At 40.5% G+C, this 21,535-nt stretch overlaps 1 protein-coding gene across 1 annotated transcript; it reads left to right on the top strand.

The window, feature by feature from the left end:
- Positions 1-50: 50 nt before the first annotated feature.
- Positions 51-21,192, top strand: CIRSR (corepressor of RBPJ and splicing regulator). The gene is made up of 10 exons (XM_084265084.1): positions 51-189; positions 939-1,033; positions 1,543-1,616; positions 2,667-2,680; positions 2,772-2,827; positions 3,164-3,212; positions 3,426-3,543; positions 16,866-16,972; positions 18,476-18,561; positions 20,246-21,192. Exons 1-10 carry the CDS (start codon positions 118-120, stop codon positions 20,970-20,972), a joined length of 1,398 nt encoding a protein of 465 aa, XP_084121210.1. The 5' UTR covers positions 51-117; the 3' UTR covers positions 20,973-21,192.
- Positions 21,193-21,535: the final 343 nt, after the last annotated feature.

Below are 21,535 nucleotides of genomic sequence, written 5' to 3'. Positions count from 1 at the left end.
CGGCGGAGGCGTCGCGCCCCGCAGGAAGGACCGCCCGTTGACCCGGAAGGCCCGGAGGAGGCAGCCGGCTGAGGAGCCGCGTCGGTGAGGACAGCTGGTGGCTTACTCGCCGCCGCCATGGGGAAGTCGTTCGCCAACTTCATGTGCAAGAAGGATTTTCACCCCGCCTCCAAGTCCAACATCAAGAAGGTGAGGGGGTCGGAGGGACAGGCCGGTGGCGGGAGCCGCTGCCGTTCGGTGGCCGGTCAGGGAGGAGGCGCCGCGGTTCCTCGGTCGGTCAGGCCGTGTCAGCCGCGCACTGTGGCAGCCCGGGACGCTGGGCTCCGACGGGCGGTTTCGCAGGCGGTGTCCCTCCGCAGCGGCACGGAGGGCATGCTGGCCTTCCCGGGGTGCCGGGCTTGGGGACGGGAACAGCCCGAGGGGAACTCGGGGGTACCTGAGGCGTCGGGTGTACCCGCTCACAGGTGCGTGTAGCGCTGCTTTGCCCCGGCTCCCGCTTTTCAGCAGTCGATTCTGGGTCAGTAGCGGCTGTTTCGCACCTGCTGTGAGCCGTCTCCAGGTCTCTCCTCTCAGCACCGTTCCGTGCCCGGAGCCTCCGAGAGACCCTGGGCTTCAGTGTCAGCCGAGGCGTAGGTGGGGAAGCCTGGCACAGGGTGACAGCGGTGCCCAGCCTATCTGCCGAGCCTGCTTTTCCCCGTGCCTCGCTCGGCTTTCCCGTGATTTCAGCTGGCGATTGTTCTGTGGAGTCGCAGTGCAGCCTGTGTGAAGCGCCTTGGTCCAGGTGCTGGGTGAAAGTAACTTATTTGATGTGATTAGAAGGGGACTTTTCCCTTATTAAGTGTTTTCGATAGGCTAAGCTGGTTAAGTATTTATATGCCAACGTGGTTTTTGGTAGGTTTGGTATTTGTTTGAAGTAGAAGCTTTCTTGTTTCAACTAGGTATGGATGGCGGAACAGAAAATATCGTATGATAAGAAGAAACAAGAAGAATTAATGCAACAGTATCTGAAAGAACAGGAATCCTATGATAATAGGTGAGAATTGGACTTCTGCTGTCTCTCCTTTTCATAGCAGTGAAGGACATGTTGTTGTGAGGGCTGTGAAGTGCTGTCTCCCAGTACAATATTGCTGACGGTAGTCCTGGAGAGGACAGTGACTCTTAAATTGGTGTCTGAGTAAGCAGAGGTCACAAGAACTTCTTTAAAGTGGCCTCTGTGTGTCTTTTAATTAATTTGAAATACGTTATGTTGCACAGAATAGCAAGTAACCTTGTATAACTATATTTGGGCCACGCAGAAATCTGCCTCTTGTAGTTCTGCGGGCAGAGTTACATTTCAGTTGTGATATTTTTTGTACAAGTGGAGCGTACAGAACTGCTGGCTCAGGTTTTTTCATACTCAACTTTTGTTGCTCAATTTAACAAATGAAAAATTGCCATTACTAACAATTTCCTGCGGCCTGTTTCTGTTTGGGTTTCTTTAATAAGTAGTACCAGCATGACTGTTTGGTGTGTAACACCCCAAACTTTGCCCTTTCTATTTAGATTGCTTATGGGTGATGAGCGTGTGAAGAATGGTCTTAATTTCATGTATGAGGCCCCACCTGGAGCAAAGAAAGGTACTGTGGTTTCCTGATCCTGAGCAGATGGTACTGCAAGGCTGAAAACCCTCTGAAGAAACAAGCACAGTGTCTTTTACTTTCAAACAATGTGTTTGTAGTGAGGGGATGCCAGAAGGCATGGTTTTTAGTTCTTCCCATGGGTATATGCAGGCATGCGTAGGATGTAGTAAAAGGCGGGGGGGGAAAGATACTTCCTGGCAGCAGGAGAAATTCTGTCCTTGACCAGAAGCGTTTCTTTAGCCAGTTATAAAGCCATTGGGTGAGGAGGACGAGGCCTTACCAAGGTGATGACTCAGACAACACAAACCTCTATTTTTGCCTACTCTCCTTTTTGGAAATAGCAGGGGCACTTTGACGTAAAAAGTTCTGCCCATAAATAAGCCTGATGCCTGTCAAGCATAGGAAATACCAAAGCAAGAAACTAACTAGTGGAAGTTTTAGAAGTCAAAGCAGCTGACTGGTGGCTCTGACTAGGATGGTATTTAGTAGATTCACAGATGGAATTTAGGAAGTACCTGGTGGGCACTCATCAGTCAATTTATTTTATAAAAATCAATGTAAATGCAAAACTAAGGAAACATATTCTCTTTAAAAGAAAACATGTTGCCTTTAAAATGCATCTTTCCCATTTACACAAAACCCTTTAGAAACGATTGGATAGGCTTACTCTTGTAAATTGAGCAATTATATAACTTTAAAAGCCATTCAATTAATCCCTTAAGGTTAGAGCAAATGCAACTATAAACTAGCTATTTTTGCTTTTAAAAATTTAAGATTTAAAAGTTTACTTTTGCAGAAGTTTGAAGTTTTTTGTGTATCAAATGAATACAGCTCTGAAAGATGATTCTCATTTTACAAGACTTGTAGCTTGGAGGCTGATTATCAGGAAATGTGCTCTATTTAAATGAAGTGACTTTCTGAGTATTTGCACTGTTGTATTAGTATAAACTGTAAAATGTTTTGTCTTCAGCTTACACATGTAAAATGCAGCTGGTGTCTAATTAATATATCTTTTCTTTTCTTTCCATGACTTCTGAAAATTCAAAGAGGAAACTAAAGAGGTATTTCCTTAAATCATTTCTATGTTTTCTTCCTACTTATTTAAAATGTATTACAAAACGATTCAAACTTCCCATGTTTTCTCTTTTATAGCAAGAAGGAGAGACTGAATACAAATTTGAATGGCAAAAAGTTGCCCCTCGAGAAAAGTAAGATGCCTAGATCTGAACCATTTTTTTTTCTTCTTTCTTAACTTTTATATCCTTTTTTTTTTGCTCCTTGGTTTATTTTTAAGCAGGTGACTTGTGTAATCCTGTCATGTTCTAGCAATTAATTTGTAAAACTTGTAAATATGAAACTCTTTTGATCAGCTGATTTTGTTGTTTCAATTTTACATCCATATCTGAAAACATATTAAAGCTGATGTTTACCAGAAGTCTCTCTGAAATGGATGTGCACTTAACAATAAAAGGTAGTTTTGTATAACATGGCTTGAAAAACAAAAAGTAATTGAGTATTTGTGTTCTTTTGTGTTTGTGTAACAGATATGCTAAGGATGATATGAATATCAGAGATCAGCCATTTGGTATCCAGGCAAGTTACATAAATTTCACTCTCTGGATGTCTTGGGTGTATTTCAGTTATTCCCTAACTGCAGAGCAGTCACACGGACTGGCAGTTTTATCCTCTGTGTCTCAGTGAGTTTAAAAGCTTCTCTTATGCCTAGTAATGGAGATGCCTCTGTAAATGTGAAGCTCTGTTGTTAACTAAATTATGCCAATTCTTTCTCTTTGTTTTAACTTTTAGGTGCGGAATGTGAGGTGTATCAAATGCCACAAGTGGGGTCATGTAAACACTGACCGAGAGTGTCCCTTATTTGGCCTTTCTGGAATCAACGCCAGTTCAGTCTCCACTGATGGTTCAGGTAGGCAGCAAGTGTCTCTTAAAGGTGCTGGTTAAACAGCTGGGGAGAACACACCAGGTACTATTTTAGAAGATTTAAGATCATTGGCTCTTTGAAATATGATAAAATGGGGAAAATGCTTCTTTATTCCAAATGTAGGCTCCACAATTTCAGTTAATTATTTCCAATGACAGGGACCTAATTTTCTAATTAGTAACACATTTTAAAATATTCCATAATAACCGTTGCTTTGATTATATCTTTGGAAAAACTCAGAAGATCATAGACTCATAGAGTGTCCTGAGTTAGAAGGGTCTCATAAAGATCATCTGCAATGAGATTGTTTATTTCAGAATGACAATATTTGTGTTACTGCAAAAAATTAATGTAATGGACTGTCAAAGACTGTCCCAGTTCAGATTCAGGCAAACTGCTTGGAAAAGCTGGAATATACTGGTATATCTTTATTAATTAGTTGGGCTTTTTTTGGGAGGGGAGAGTGTTATTTATGTAATTGTGCTTCTCTGAGTGGACAAGCAATTGAGAGCTAGAGTTCTCAGTGCCTTGTTTCCTTTCAGCTGGCTGCCTGTTGCTTCCTGAACTAGATTTTTTCCCCCCCTCTATTAGCTTTCCTGTTCCTTGAAGTCACCCAGCATTTAGTGATAGATGAGGATTAAAGGACTAGATATAAACATTTAATTTTTAATTTATTTTTTTTTTCCTACAGTACCTCTGTAAATTGACCCAAGTTTGAAACACTTTTAAGATTCTTAGTGGCACGTTAAAGAAACACCCAGTAACGTGGGTGATCTTCAGACTTGCTGTGCAGCCCTTCACAACCACGTGCCGTGCTCTGTATTCAATTTTGCGGCATCCCATTACCATTGCATGCTTGGTAACACCTGGTTTTCCCCTGTCTTTCCTCAGGTTATCTGTTTTATGTAGCAGCTCTTAGTTTTATTACTTATTTAGCCTATCAACAATCTTGCTTTTCAGAATTAGATCACCTAGTTATGTCATTTCTTTGAGATGAGGCCTGAAAGACTTCAAGGGAACAGTGCCCCTCTCACTCCTCTGCTTTTAGGCACTGTCTGATGACTGTGCCATTGTATGAGGTATCCTGTAGTTGACATTCTCAGCCTTTCTATTCAGCATGTCTTAGCATCAAGTAATTTTCTTGCCTCCTTCTTACCTTACAAGAAATTGTGCTTGGAGCATTTGGTGGTGGTAGAATTCTATTGTGCAGCTCTGATGTGTCAGATAAGCTTTTGTGCTGCAGAACTCAACCCTCTTCCAACACCCCCTGCCCCCAGCTCAAATGGTGTGGGTAGATTTTACGAGTTTGGCTGGGAAAGTGGGAAGTATTTGTGTGTGCTTGTGTGGACTTGAAAGTGGACTCCTCATTATTCACAACAAAGTAACACCGACACTTTGTCAGTGTCAGACTGGCTGCTTGTTTCATACTGAACTGTCTAGGTGTAGGCAACGCTTGACTGCTGTGGGTGTTGCCTAGTCAGAGAGATGTTCTCCAGGTAGCTTTCCACAGTGAATTTTGCATCACAGAAAGTGCTGTAAAGCTGCCCTCTCATTTCTAGCACTGGAATGTAGAAGGCAGTGTGCTGTGAGCATAGGCTGCTTTATAGGCTGAGGAAGGATTTCAGGGAGTAGGGGTGGGTGACAGATCAGGGTTTGTATATATAATTTGTAAGATACTGTTCTTGGATTTGAATAGTCAGCTGTAATGATATTGCTACTTTCACTTTCTTTCAGGGAAACTGTATGTAAAAACACTGTAGGTAAAGTGTGAAACAATTTTAAGTTTCTGATTTAATAACAGATATGGGGCTTATAGGAAGTGGTAATACCATTAATTAGATCATCAGACAAAAGATTGTCTGCTTTTTGGAACTTCAGGAATGCAATCCTTTCATCAACTCTTCTAAAACTTCATCTGATTTAATAACAAGCTAGGTTATGCTCCTTTGACTTCTGGAAGCTCCATGTATGTAAATGAAGCGCTGCAGTTAAGTGAGTCAATGCAAGTTATTGAATTCACTGCTTAAGACTCATAATTCATTCACATGGCATGTTAAAGCTTACATCATGCATTAAAAAACCACTTTTTTTACTATCCCCTGACTCCAGCCCTGTGTTTTCTGGGATGGGAGTAAGTAGTTATCACTCCATTGCTGAGAGTTCTGCCCAGAGTTGTGGTTCTGCAGATACATCTGTAAAATTAACCTATAGTGAGAGCAAAGGTGTGTTTTTATGTTTCCTATCAAGACACTGCAATGTTAAAAAGACAAAATCTGTCATATTCTAATCAGCACCCCAGCAATATAATCTTGTCTTGATCATTTTTCTTCATTGCTCTTTGTTTCCTCTCACTACTTAATTTTTTTGCTCTAGTGCTGAATCTGTATTTGCCTGGAAGAACCTTCTGCCTTCCCTCAACCTCAGCATCCTCCTGCTCCTCTTTATCAGTAACTGCATACACTCCTAAGCTGCTTTTATGTCTCAAGACTAAATTGCTAATTATTTTCTGATTATAACATTGCAACAGTGTCTGTTGCCACACTATTCTTACTTAGACTGGCTAGGACTGCAGAAAATACTGCTTTGTAGGGATAGAGACTTTTTATGGTGCCATCTCTTTATGAAAACTTCCTGTGTTTCATGAACTGATGATTAGGTTTAAAGAAAAGCCCAACAGCACTTTACCAACCCCCTCACCATGTGTCACAAGCCATTGTCTTATTTTACTTAGAAAACTGGTAAAAAAATGTAAATAGTTCCAAGTTTTAATTTATCATGATTGCAGCACGGGGGGCAGGGGAAAAAAAAAGTAAAGCCCACTTGCCTTCAAAGGTCTGAACTCCAAAGAACAATTTTCAGAAGCTGCCTGTTAATTCCTAGAATGTAGAAGAAAATACATTCTCTGAAGAGAACAATGAATAGGGGTTTCTAGGATAACGAGTCATTGCTTGTAGTATACAGCAGGTTTGGAACATGTATTTAATTTATTTGACTGGGTTTCTTCTCTAGCTAAGTGTGTAAAATGGGTTTGCAACCAACTCTGGAGTGAGAGAGTTGAGGAATGTTGGGATAAGTTATTAGAGCCAGTAATACTTTTAAAGGTTGGGAAGTTAGCTTGTATGTGGGAAGTCCCCTTGGAAAGCTTGTTCCTAGCCTGTGTGTCAGGAAGTTGAAATATAAATATTGTGTCATAACTGAGAAATACAGTATAATAAGGAATAAAGGTGAAATTAGATTAAATCTTTAGTACCATAGTCAGTATACGAGGACTCTGATTAGTTTATGAAATTAATCGTATTAGAAGGACAAATTCAAGCTATAAAACATTAAAACTTTTAAAAGAGCAAATATTTGGCTTTTCTTAATAAAGTCTTTGAAAACAGCTCTGTTGCTGTGAACTGATTTGCTTGGTAGCACTTCATCTCCTATGATTTACACTCCCTTCACCCTAATGAAAGATGATCTTGCATGCTTTTCTGCAAACTGAACTGCATGTTTTCTTTTTGTAGGGAGTGCATGCTAGTTACACTACTGGAATTTAGGTTAGGGTTCTTTGAGCTTTGAAAATACTCTCCTCATCAAAGTGCACCAGGCACCAGCAGCACAGGGTTGGAAGTCTTAGTCAGTGTGCTGCAGAGCATTGTGGCTGGTAAAGAATCTCTAAGCAACCCGTGCTTGGGAACCCTTGGCCTCATGGTTCTGCATCTGATGCTCTAAGGACATGGACATCTGCCCTGGTTTCAGTCAGGATGGAGTTAACTTGTTTTGTAGCAGCGGATGGAATGCTGTGTTTGAGAGTTAAAATGGGAGCAGTGCTGGTAACACCCTGATGGTTTTAGTTGCTGTCAGACAGTCAAGGACTTGCTCCGTTCTTCATATTTCTCTATTCATGAGAAAGGAGGAGCGAAGCCAGGACAGGTGACCCAAACTGGCCAAAGAGAGTATTCCATGCCAATTACGTCCTGCTCAGTATAACGGGGGGCTGATGGGAGGAGGAGCAGGGGCGGCTCCGGGATGCGCAGTTTTTGGGGGACGGTCGGGTTCCGGGACGGCTCTGGGTGGCACGGCCTGAGCTGTGGGTTCAGTGAGAAACTGCATTGTGTATCAACAGCTTCATGTATTTTTGCTCTAAAGTCCTGTTAGCATTGTTATATTTTATCTTTCTGCTATTTTAGTAAACTATCCTTATCCCAACCCACGGGCTTTTGGTTTCTTGGTTTTGGGGTTGTTATTTGCCCCTTCCTTTTCCCTTCCCTTGCCTCACACCTTCCCTCCCCCCTTCCCCTGCTCTTTTCCTTTAAAGAGCAGGCAGCTGCATGGATCTCGGCTCTCAGCCGGGGTAAAACCACGACAACATCACATGAGTAGCTTTTGAAAAACGGTCTGGCTTCCCTGTAGGAGACTTCTAACAGGTCTTGTTCTGCTTCAGAGAAACACACTTAACATGTGGGAAAATAAATGACTTTTTTTCACTGCTATCTTCATGCATTCACCCAGATGTGTTTCTATCTGCAGAACAATCATATTAGAAACTTCAGATGCTCTGCTATAAAGGACTGAAACATCTTGTACATACAAGTTTAGGAACACCCAAAGAAGTTTATTATATACTAATTAGACTTGTGACTGAATTCCCTTATGTAATAACTTTTTAAAATCTTTTAAAATCTCTAGTGTAGAAGGGTGACTGCTCTCAGGAACATTATGGAACAAAGCTAATTAACCTTGAAACAGGGTAGTTTAGGCCAGGTTGTCAGCTCAACCCCACACAGCTGCTCCCTCACTCCCCACCAGTGGGATGGGGAGGATAATTGGAAGAGTAAAGGTGAGAGAACTCATGGGCTGAGATAAAGGCAGTTTAAGGAAAGCGAAAACTGTGCACACTAGCAAAGCAAAACCAGGAATTCATTCCCCACTTCCCAGGGGTAGGCAGGTGTTCAGCCATCCCCAGGAGAGCAGGGCTCCATCACAAATAATGGTGACTTGGGAAGACAAATTCCATCGCTCTGAACATCTCCCCTTCCTCCTCCTTTTTCCTTCAGCTTCATATGCTGAGCATGACGCCATATGGTATGGGATAGCCCTTTGGTCACTCAGGGTCAGCTGTCCAGGCTGTGTCCCCTCCAAACCTTTGTGCACCCCCAGCCTACCCACTGGTGGGGTGGCATGAGAAGTAGCAAATGCCTTGATGCTGTGTAGGCACTGCTTACCAGTAACTAAAACATCCCTGTGTCACAACCCCAAAACACAGCACCAAACAAGCTACTCTGAAGAAAATTAATTCTTATCCTAGCCAAAAACAGTGCAAACAGCAGCAACCACAGTATTGCTGACAAATGTTTATGCATGTATAAAGAATTGGCACTTAGCTAATTGGGGAGAGATTTTCCTTCTCCTTGGTCAAAAGCTTTTGACAGAAAATGAAGGTAAAAAGAAACTGTTGTAGTAGGATAACCAAATTACTGAGTTAAAACCAGCAAGAGCAACCTTCCCATCCTTCCCTTTCTGCCTCCAAAAACAAGGCCTTTGGAGGTCTCTGTTGAATAGTGACTTCAATTTAATAAAAGCCTGGGGGGCAATGTATATTTGTTTTAAAATCCCAAATGAGTGAGTTTCAGTAGGATTTAGACTCCTTATTTGAATGAAGATAAGTTTGTCACGCAGAAGCGGTTTTACCCAAGCGAGTAGGTCATGCTAAAGGGAAAGGCGTAGCAGGTGAACAGAGCCCTGGATTCGTGGTTTATACTGTGTGCCACCAAACAGCAGAGGTGTGGCATTCCAGTATTGCTTGATACTTTGTAGACAGAAATTTTCCAGAGTAGTCAGCTATTAAAAAGTGCTGAAAAAAAAAATACACCTGATTTTTAATTGTCATTATTGTTTCTTTTGACACCTACATAAATGATGCATCCCAACATACAATGAAAATGTTCAAGAGCACTTGATGCAAATTCAGTGTGGTGTCCTGATTCTTTCCTCCTTCAGAAAGAGAGCCAAATAAAAAGTCTTATTTGGGCTCAGACTTTTTTGAGCCTTAGAGGAAATGTTTGAGTTAAAATGAATGAAAATGAAACTCCTTTGTCGTCTGTAGTTGCATTATCTACAGTTCTTGCTCTGTTTCTCTGTGAGGAAAAAGAAGAGCTATTGATTACCTACATACATTTTTTTTTTCACATCATAAAACAGCATTATAGGAGTTTTCTTTACCATAAATTCTGTAAGCTGTGATTCTGTGAGCTCAGCCCAAGGTTACTTCTTTGAATCTTACATGAAGACTGCTTGGTAATCATCTTCTTTGCCCCACAAACTGATTGGCAGTTGTTGGTTTGGATTCAGTGTTGAACACCTCAGACTTCAGTTTACCCCAGTGGAACTGCTGCAGGGTGAACGTGTGTCTGTGGCCCAGAACTCTCTTCCCAGAGAAACGGCTGCTGTCTTTCACCACCTGACATCCACTGCAGCACTCCAGCAAACAAAAATAATTACCATCAGTACCTTAACTTAGGCATGGTGGCTTGCTTATTTTGCTTCTGGGACCATTTTACTAATCTAGCTGGTAATTCATACCAAAAAAAAAAATAATAATCTTGCCATTAAAAAGGCGCCTATTGAATAATATCTCACCAGTGAATAGAGATTATTTTTGCAATAAGGCAATTTCAGTGGATGTGGTTATCATGGGATAATCACACCCCTGGGGTACAGCCTTGTCTGTAATCTCCCAGGAGTGTAATTATTTCATGATAACTGCACCCCCTGGTGCTGCATTATTTCCATTATGAAATTCTTAGTTTTAGATATAAAGTAACGTACTTTGATCGCTGGAGACTGCAAAGTAGTGTTAGAATGTTCCAGCTGTGAGGCTTACAGAGACCAACTTATAAGATTTACTACTCCTTTACAAAGCTAAATTAGGCAATCAAAATGCTTCTTTGGGCTAAACTGATTTACTGATGAAATCCTAACTTTCAAAGTGCAAACAAGATGAAAATATCAGTCGTGGCTCTGACTTTGTCTGCCACTCTCTATATAAAAATGTATAAAATGTAACATGTACCAGCAAAAAGCCCAGGTCAGTAGTGTCTGAAAGTTTGCCTGTTTTACAGTGCTTTTATATCCTTAACCTGCAGCACCTGTAGACTTTCATGCTTTTTGGAGCATGGGTTTGGGGGTTTTTGTTTGGGTTTTTTTTTTTTGTGTGTGTGTGGTTTTGGGGTTTGTTTTGTTTTGTTTTGTGAAAAAGCCTTTGGCTTTATTAGAACAGAGACTAGTAGGTTGCAAATGTTTTGAAATAATGTTGTTATTTCACTTCAGAATTACCTCTGACTCCTTTGGTCAGGTGACATTAAGACAAACTAATTTCTTTTTTTTCTGCAAGCCATCTGTCTTGCTCAGTTAGAGCTGAGGTGTCAAGGGAGTTGTTAAAAAGCTATGAAAGCTTAAATGCTTACAACTTTTATCCTATGTTTTTACAATAAATAACCTGTTAGGAATTTATTACCATCTTACTAAGAAAGGCATTGCTACCTTATGAAATAAGGCTAGTGTCTCAAATGGGAGGGTACATTTATCAGTCATGTAGTTAAAAGAAGTGGGATGCTGAGATTAAAAAGATTCTCATGCTCTTGACCTGTGAGAGCCAAGTCTGAAGTGTTGGGCATCCTCCGCTGCTGTGGACTACTCCAAATGTTTTAGAGCCGACTGGTTCCATATGCATGTGATCCATCCAGTGAAATTACCAAGGGGAGTAGTGTGAAGTGATTGGCAGGTTGTGAACAATACAGGCAAATAATGATGACAGTGTAATTGGGCAACATGTGTACATGTCCAGTGGCTTACAGTTTACCAAGATAAAGAAGTTCTAGGTACATCTATGCAAATGCAGCCTTCCAAAAGCTCATTATCAGCTCCTGGAGCATGTGCCCTCTCTTCAGTGCCCGAATGCCCATAAAGTAATTGTGGTTGTGGCTTCCATCAGCCTATCACTTAGTGTGTTCAACTGCTCCTTAGGTTTTGGGGGAGATTTCTTTCCATAGTAATCATTGAAATTCCCCGTCATACAGAGAGAGCAAACAAAGGAAATCCATGTTACACCATGTCTGTCTCGCACTGCACTTTTCAGGGACAGATAGGGTGCTGCTTTGTTTCCCAACAGATAAAATCTGCATTGTATCAGGAATGTGGGGACTGATTTAAGTGTTCTCTTGAATCCATAATAGCAAAGAAATGGCATTTGAATATGTTAACTGTGAATATTTGTATAAACAGTCACCTGTAGCAACGTACGGTGTGTGAAACCTTCCTGTATGATCTGCAGCTGAGACCTTTGATTGTGAACAGTAGGAACCTTAACTAAGTCATCACATAGTTTTAAGAAGTGTCACATTTTAGAATAATCCTCCTCCGTTTATGTTTCAGAAGCCTTTATTTTTGGTGTGAATGCAAAAAATACAGATTTCTAGTAGAAATCTTGTGCTTGGCATATAAGCAGTGTGTATGGACTCCTATAGCAGTTTGACAATCTTTAATGTGTTTTACTACTCAAAGTAAAAGGGAAACCCGGGTTTCTCTTAAATACTCTATGATAGCAGCATGGCAAAATGCACTGAAATTCTGTGCTGAGGTGTTCCATGCAGTTAAACTGCAGACCTTCCAAAGAAGAGCTAATTAAAAGCCAGAGGGTTTTTTTTTAATCCATTGATTTCTCTTGGTGCCAACTGCAGCAGTTGCCTTGAAGTGCAAATACAGCCTGAAAGCAGTCATCTCTGGCATAGATGGAAAATTATCAGTAAAAAGTGATCAATTCTGAATTAGCAGTGCAACATAAGTTTGCTGTGTTCTTCACGACCAGGATCATGATCACGTAATTTTTATAATAGCTCTTTGTGTGCTTTGTGACTGTGCTTAGTTCTGTCACAATGGCACTAAAAGTTGACAGATGATACAGTGTGATTAGGATCCATCTATATTTTTTTCTGTTTTTGTTCAATTTCCTTTTCAGCAATGTAAAAAGAAAAAAAGCCCAACCATATGAAACTCTGTGAAGAGCACAAAAAAGCCTATGGATGTATTGATGAAACTGCCTATGCTAATTTTAAAGTTAGGGGAGTTTATAAGCAAAACCTAAAAAGCTTTGTATCATGTTACACCTTTGCTACCACACAGAGAAGGCAGCCTTCTGAATTCAGAGTGTAGTTATCCTTCATGTGATTGTGTGTTAAAATAAAACTTGCCAAAGATGTATACAAGGCAGAAGAAATCCAATATGCTTCAGGCCTCCTTTGTTAACAAAATTACCTAGTAATAAAGGGTAAGCCTTGAAGTATTGTGACTTTGAGTCCTAAATTAATTTTTGAACATGGAAGTCTTACTAAGGAGAAGTCTAATGGTGTGATAATGGTGATACTTTTACATTAAAATGATCACATCTGAAAACTAAAAGACGTCCCACACCAGAGTAAGTTCTCAGGAAGGGGAAGCTCTAGAAAAGCTTTGTCCTGATGCTATGCAAAATAAGCATAAAATAGGGCTTTAAAAGTTGTAATTAAAATGACACCATGAAGAATCTACTGACTTTTCCAGTAACTTTGATGCTGAGTACTCTGTTTCCTTATATAACAATACGTAACTGCGGCCACTGTCCAAGTGGTTACTCTTACTGGTTACTGTCACTTCCCCCACCACAGGTGGGAATCGTGGTTACACTATGACTGTGGCTTCCCTCCTTGCTTTCGGTATGTGTTCCACAGCAAAAATCCGTTTAAAACTTAAGAGATTGCAAAGAATAATTTGTTTTTCCTCTTCGCACTGGCGACAGCAGTGAAAGCTTTTACCAGTAAGCCGAGCAGATGCTGTTGAGACCACACATCATGAGTAGGTAGGAGCAAAACTGCTTCTTTTGGTGATAGAGGCAGTCATCTGTCCTTAGTGCCACCAGAACTGCTGTGGAAAAAGTTGTATCTAATCAGAGTTGTGAAAAGAGGTTTTAGCTCATGGTTCTATAACATTGGATAATTTGAAAAACAAGCTTTAGACCTCCTTTAGACCTCCTAAAGCTTTAGAGGCCTCCTTAGGTGGTGTGTTATGGCTAGGGTTGGTCTCCAAAGGGGTGTCCTGTGCCCATGCCTCGTAGAGGAAACACTCAGGCAACAACAGTGCGTTGCATGCCCTGTTGTTTGTACCTTCCAGAATAGTACCAGACAGGAAACGAACTGGAGCCATAGGTGTGTCTGACTGCTGGGCTGGGAGCGGGGGTAGTAGTGTGGGCTGGGATGGCTTGCTATAAGCCAGGCTTTTAGGTAATTGAAATCCAGAATTTTATTTCCCTCCCCAGTTGTTTAATAGAAGCAGAATTGATTCTGTTAAATTGATCTCAGTTAAGTGTGATAAGAAATTGGAGTGCTCTTTGTTATAGACGAGCAAGTTGACAACATGTTGTAGAAATCCTAGTATGACATCCTTCTGCCATCCGGCATAATTGATGCTCGTATGGGCTTCAGAAAAATTCTATTTACAACTCTTCTGTTTATTTAATTGTACAAATATTAGAGAGATGCACCAACAGCTGTCAAGCTGAGGTTGCACTCGGGTTGTACTTGATGAAGGCTAAAATCCTTCTTTTCACGCTTCGTTGAGTGGTTTGAGTTTCCAGGTTTTGTGCCCCAGCTCTTTGAGTCAGCTGAGCTCTCTGGATCTTTTCCTTAAATAGTATCTTAAACAGAAGATGACAGAGAATTAATGCAGCAAGAACTTCTGTGGGAAGTAAGAAGCAGAAAGAAACCGTAGTCTTATTTGCTTGACAACACTGTTTCTTGAGAATTATAAAGACCATGGAAAAAATATTTTTAAAATCCTTTACTGGGTCTTTAACTATGGAGCCTCTTTTGTGCAGGCCCTTAATATAATTTTAAGTACCTGTAGCTGTAGAAAACTTAACAAGTTGTCAGTTGCCTTATTGCACAAAAATAAGTATGACATCAGCATGCAATTAATTCCACTATATGATAAAAAGCTTTTCTCAGACGGTGAATTAATTTTAAAGGAGATAAATGTTTTAGTTTAAAACAAGCGTCACCTGGAAAAGTTCTAAAGGGTTTTTTTCTTTTCTTTTTTGCCCTATCAAAATGTAAATTCCAGAAAATAAACTTGACAGACATATTCAGAAATAGCAAGGTACTGTATTTGACTTGTTTCAGAAAGAATAAGAACCAGATGATGAAACATTGTAACTCTGGGCTTATTTTTAGTTTGTGGATGGATGAATGCTGAGGGACTAGTTGTTACAAGTATCAGCAATCAGTTATTTTTACAGGATTCCTGTCTGTCAACTCCCAGCATAATGTCATCATCCCTGGATGAGATCACCCAGGCACCTTCTTTCACAGACTGCCTCGCACTAGGCCATAAGCAATGTGTGTATGAGGAGATAGGTTTTCATAGCACACCAAGTGTTTTGCTCTGCCTGATGTGGGAGTAACATCAGCTCCCAGGATTTTAGCCAACTGAGAGCCCCTCAGCACAGCCTTACCGTCACTGTTACAGTATATCACTTAACTGGTACTTAACCAGCTGGACAAGCTGGATTCCTCTATTTGTCTAATCACCCTACTGAGAATTATTAGGTATCCAGGGCACATCAAAGGGTGTACCACGCTGAGAGGCTGAGGGGGAACAGCCGGTGGGTCGGGTTACTCTGTTAGGCAGTGGCTCTTTCTGCCTTTGAATAACAGGGGTCCCAGGCTTCAGTCTGGCCCCGTGTTCTGGTTTCTTTGGTGTGGTGAGATCTTATTCCGTGTCTCTATGCTTTGTCTGCCTTCAGCTTCCTCACACAGGGCCTTTTCAAATCAGGTACCAGATCCTGTTGTTGGGCTTTTGTCAAAAGTCAGTTTCTGTTCCAGCCAGAGTAGATTTGGGTAAGGAGAGCAAGGTTTTAAATTTGAAATAAACAAAAATGTAGGTGCTGGAGTCCATATACATTCCTTAACTACTATCAGCGAGCTTACATTTACCCTGTAAATAAAAAATACTTTCAGTAAAATACGTATGTTGGGGGGAATAACCCCCTACTTAATAGAGATGTAAACTCAAGGGAAGACTAAAAGATATCTCATTAGAAAGTTCTTTAAGTAACCTTAAACTATTCCCAAAGTTTTACCTTCTTCCTGCTTTACACGTAGGCCTGTCTCTTTCTGTAAGCAGTGAAAACTGAGAAAAAAGTTGGATTTGACTATTTTTTGAGAAAAAGCTATTTTACTTTCCATATATTTTCCATACTGCAAGTCTCCCTTCTCATACTTTTCTGTATTAAAAACGTATGAGTTTTGTCCCATCTCCACAAAACAGGATCAATGTATTCCATAAGACTAATTAATGTTATCACAGTCAGCTTCCTGAAGCAATAGCAGCCATGTGCTCCATGCTTTATTTTACATTCCTTCTAATTTCGATTCCCCTTACGCAGTCGTGCTAAGTCACTGACAGTGAGGTCAGCGAACAAACTGGGAAGGGGGTTACTGAAAGTGACCTAATAAAAGAGCACATGTTTCAGGTGAAGAATAACTATGCAGACAGACAAGTAGATGAGGGTTTGGTGATTACAGGTATCCAGTTAAAGCAAAAGAAGGAGTTACGTGGCTTACAAGTTACACGGTGGAGTTAGGTGTTTGCAAAGAAAGGGACCATGCCCAATCCCAAACCCCTACTCTAATGCAATACAGAGAGTATTTCTGAGGCTGAAAAACCAGAAATCTCTGAGGACGTAACAGCCTAGGGAGCCTGCATTTTTGGGGGTCCCTACAATAAGAAAGGCCATAGATCATTTTTTCATTAATTTATTTCTTTTCCGTATTAAGTCTCTAACAATGGCTGCTTTTTACATTTAAGTTAAAAAATTTATTTCATTATGAGAAATGCCTTATTAGTGGCATACTGGAAGTGCATTTTCCTGTTGTTTTAAGGGAGAGGAGGCACCTAGAAATCTTACTCATTGGGCTTTCTTTAGTTTTCCTGTGCTTTTTCTGCTGTAATGAAAATATATTACTAGACTTACCGAAATATATTGTTTTCAACATGACAAAGTTACATAAGAGAATCCCCTTGTACTTAAAGAAAAATGCAATTATTTTCTATTCTGAATCTCCAGACTGCTGTTTTAGAAAATCATATCTGATTATTTGCTCAGCAGAAGATTATTGAGTTGATTTAGCTGTGATTTTACTTAACAAAGCTTCAACTGAATTCCTACTGTGGAGTCCAAAAAAGGTAGAGAGATATAAATGATACATTCAAACTGTGATTTTTGTGAACAGGGCCATCAATGCACCCCTCGGAGCTAATAGCGGAGATGAGAAACAGTGGGTTTGCACTGAAACAAAATGTACTGGGGAGAAACTTGACCGCAAATGATCCATCACAGGTAATGATCTTTTTACCAGTAAGCTGAAAATGTCTATAAATCTGAATGTGATTGCTTGTGAATTGCTACTTAATGTTTTCAAATATGCATATCCATAGGAAAGCTGAATAGCTGTACCAGTGGAAAAATGTCCAGCAACTTACTGTTTTCCAGCTTTGTTTCAGTCAGAACGGTGAATCAGAAATTACTTCTTTTAAAACCACATACAATAAATTAAATCCCTCCTCTGGGTGACTAGAAAGTGAAGTTTTTCATAAGGGGGACAGTGTGGGGTTTTGCAGTGTGCTCTGATACAGTGCTGGCCTTGGGCTGAAGTTGGAGGAGGGATGCACAGATAATTAGTGCTAGAGCTGAAGATTTATTTTTTCTTTACTTGACTGACTGCCGTTACATCCATCTGTTATTCCTGGGAGTGTAAATGCTTAATTGTCTTTGTTTAGGCTGCACAAGGTAGGCTTTATTAAAGCGCCTCAGTTAGAAAGTGTGGAGTGAAAAATTCACTCAGGCTCCTTGAGTGAGCCACCATGAAATAACCTTTGTTCGCGTGGCAGGATATCGTCGGGGCCACTAGTGAAGAGGGGACGATGGCTGGTCTCGAAATCCTGAGTAAATCAACAATTCTTTGGGTCTCCACAGACAGAGGGATGTACCTTTGCATTTAAAAAGCCTACGTACCCCAGAAGATTGCAGCTTGTGGGCAGGGTTCAGTGAATGGCAGTGGTAGCCGTGTGTGTTTGGGTTATGTTAGGTACGGTGGGGCCTTTTTGGGAGAGCTTCTTAATCTTTTTTTTCTTCTTTCCCCACCCTGAGTGTGGCTACAATTAAAAACATCATGGTGGAGAGCTGTAGTGTACCAGATGCACGTAATTTGAAGGATTCAGGGTCTTCAAAGTAGTTACGCTTTGCTGATTGCGTTCCTGTATGTGGATTATATGATTACAGTATTTTGCATTGCTAGAACACTTCACGAACATTTAAAGACTAATAATACAACAGTGAGGTAGATGTGTTAATACCCATTTTCCTAATGACTAAACCGAGACAGAAAAGTAATTTGCCTAAATTACTCTGGGTTCGAGCAGGACTAGCATCTTACCTATTCATCCAAGCATGGTAACAATGGAGTGACTTATCCCAGGGAATCATGTGGGCTCCTAAATTGGCTCATTTCTATTAACTATTTCAGAAATGTTTCTCTCTCTAACAGTGATTTTTTTCATGTTACTAATAACTCCTGCTGAATAACCCCCACATTATAACACCTACTCAGCTTTGAGACAGAACGTGGGGTGGTTTTTCACTTAGTAGCAAGCTTGCTGCTCTTTCCCAGGAGCCTTGAGCAGACTTAGTAATACAAATGTATTTGTGCCTGTGCAGAAATAAGATACATAGAGACATTACTTTCAATACAAGAATCTGAATGAAGATTTTTTTTAATTTTATATATATATATATAGAGAGAGAGAGAGAAAAAGTACTTAATGTCTTGCCACATTTTCCTAGGAATTTGTTGCAAGTGAAGGAGAAGATGATCCAGAAGTTGAATTTTTAAAATCACTGTCAACCAAACAAAAACAGAAACTTCTGAGGTAAGTTTGGAGGGGGTCTGTATCACCAGTAGTTCTGACTCCATGACTGTCCCTGTAACTCTTCTGTGCTACCATCAGTACAGAAGAAAATCACCTTAGTTTAACATACAACTGACCACAAATACACAGCGCAGCTTTTTTAATCCAGTTGGTTTTGTTTTAATCTGGTTGTTCTAATCTAGTTGTGGTGCCCATGCACTGGGGCTCATTTCCAGTTTAACTGGGATACTGAAATAATAATAACTGGCTCACTGGAGACACTGACAGTTGCTATTTTAAAATGTTATTTTGCACTCCTTTGTTTACAGTAACTTCATCCAAGATGAGAAATTCTATGTTCTTGTTTACTGGTTTAGAGTTTAGCAGCTGTTGTTACCAAGGTTAGCCTAGCTCCATCCACACTGCTCTGGGATCAGAGCTTACCATTCCCTGCCCCAGCACAGGGAGCTCCCCCTGGTTTTGTAGTTCTAATAAAAGGAGACTTGAGGTCTTTGGTTCTGTGCTACGGACTTCATGGCAGCTCACTGGGATTTAATTGTTTTTCCCCCCTGATAATACGGAAAATTATCTTGAAATTACCTGAAAATGTTAAAAATGAAAAATACTAACTACTGCTGCCTGGTAGATGCCATAACAGGTATCGCTGCTTAAAGCAGCCTTTTAGATTACAGGGCGTTCTGTGTATGGGGAGTGGGAGGAGGGGAGAAGGGTGAATGGCTGAGCAGGCACACGAGTAGGTAGGTACATATGGTCTTTGCATATGTAACACATCGTTCTCTGAAAAGGGCTGGCATATTTTCTGTTCTTTTTAAGTAAGGAATGTGTATGTTGTTTGAGTAATTTAAAACAGTTTTTTGTTTGAACTTCTGCTGGTCCAACACAATGTAATTGTAATACTTCATATTTTGAAAGGTGAAGTTCAGTAAATATTTGGGTCCTTCAGATTTTACTAGTCTGAAGGGACTTTTGTTTTATTACACTGAATGTAGCTTTACTAGTCAGTCACTTCTCTTTTTTAAGAATAAACACAGAAAACCAAAGAAAAACTAGGTGAAAGCAGTCAAATCACAATAAATGCACGTGCACGACAGAATATTGTACTTACAGCTAGAGAATGTCAATTTCTAGTTGTGACAGAATTGGTTATTGAAAAGATTGGTATGAGTTGCCTGGGGAACTCAGAGACGTTGGCTTCAGAGTCTCAATTTCCATCATTAAAAGAAAGTGAATGCTAATTGCTTTTTTTTTTTCATTTTCAAAATCTCTTTTAAAAATGCACAAACAAAAGCAGCAATGATTTTCCCAAGTCTCTGGAGCAGGCTGACAAGGAAGGAAAAAAAGCACTGCTGATTGTATGTGTTCTTAGTTATAAGGCCAAAATTGACGTATCTTACTTACCTTTTTTAAAATTAAAGAATTAAAAAGAAAATCCTCCTGGTTTGAGATGACAGGATTACAGATTTGTGGGTTGCAGGAGGATTGTTACTACAGTGAATGTCAGGTTTGCAGTTCAAAATAATACTTTGCTGTGAAAGAGGAGAGGAATTACACTATTTTTCCATAAAAACATGTTGATGTGCTCTGTGGGTCATCAGAAGTAGTGAACTTTGAAAGGCAAGGGCTTTGTAAGTTAGCCTATCTTAACACGTGTGATTGCACTCCTCTTCTGTTTTGAAAATAAAAGGAAGTTGGATCGTCTGGAGAAGAAAAAGAAAAAGAAAGACAGGAAGAAGAAAAAGCAGCAAAAGAAAAAAAGCAAAAGTAAACACAAGAAACATAAGATGAGATCCTCTTCCTCATCCTCCAGTGAGACTTCAGTAAGCAGCAGCGATAGCGAGACCGACAGCAGAGATAAAGCAGCACAAAAGAAGATGTATTCTAAGAAAAGAAAAAAAGCCAAGTTTTCAGAGGCTACCAGCAGCAGCAGCGATTCAGAAGGAAAGGCAAAGACGGGGAAGGAAAAACTTTATGAAGATCTCTCCAGTAGTCACGGTAACAAGGACAGAGATAGGGAGAAGTTCAGGCTTTTAAAGCGAGAGAGTTCTGCGGAGAACAACAAACGGAGCTCCTGTGAGGGGGAAAGAAAGTCCAAAAGCAGATACCATAGCACCAACAAGAGAGAGACTGAAAGAAAGGAGAGGGATAGTAGAAGCCAAAGCGTGGATGAGCGGAGCAGGAGAAGCCCTTGCACAAGTCACAGCAGTTCCAGGCAAAGGCAGATACGAAAAAGCCCAAGTCAAAGCCCTGGTGAAGAGTGGCACAGGAAGAGAGAAACCAGAAGCCCCAGCACAGATGTGCACAGAGAGAAGAAAAAATGCAGAGAGCGCTACGGGGACAAGTGCAGCAAAGCGGAGCACAGAGAAAGGAGCAGACGCAGTAGAAGCAGAAGCAGGGAGAGGAAAAAAAAATAGATAGTGTAGGGGACAGGTGCAAACAGAAATGTCTCAATGTTTGTGATGAATACCTTTAACAAGGGCTCAATTATGTATTGCTGTTCATTTTCCAACCTCTGTAACTAGCATTTCCTACATAAAGCCAGCAGCATCATTTCTGTAATGTTGGAATATTTGTAAATTAGGTATAAATGTTATGGTATTTTTCTTACTGTATAAATATACTTGTTGGCAAATACCTCTCGTATACGTGCAGTAATTCATAGGCCCGATTTCAGGGTTTTGAAATACTTCAGAGCAGTGTGTGATATTCTTGGGTTTCTCAGTGATGATTTCTGCTTGGATGCAACCGTGAGGGGAAGCAGAGAGTAATTTGGGAAGAGCCCTGGCATATGTTAAATGACAACAAACATTTGAGGTAGTTCTGGATAAAATCACCGCTTCAGAGATCAAAACATTGTATAGCAGAGGGTGATGGGGTGTTTTTTTCGTACTGAAGCGTTTTTCCTAAAGTTCCCTGTAAGAGATCAATTTCATGAGTTAAAACAACAGAGAGACATAGTGCACATAAGTGTGTAGCC

Source organism: Gallinula chloropus, assembly GCF_964237585.1.
Source record: "Gallinula chloropus genome assembly, chromosome: 5".
In the NCBI taxonomy this organism is placed as follows: domain Eukaryota; kingdom Metazoa; phylum Chordata; class Aves; order Gruiformes; family Rallidae; genus Gallinula; species Gallinula chloropus.
This window is presented reverse-complemented; position numbering and strand designations above follow the sequence as displayed.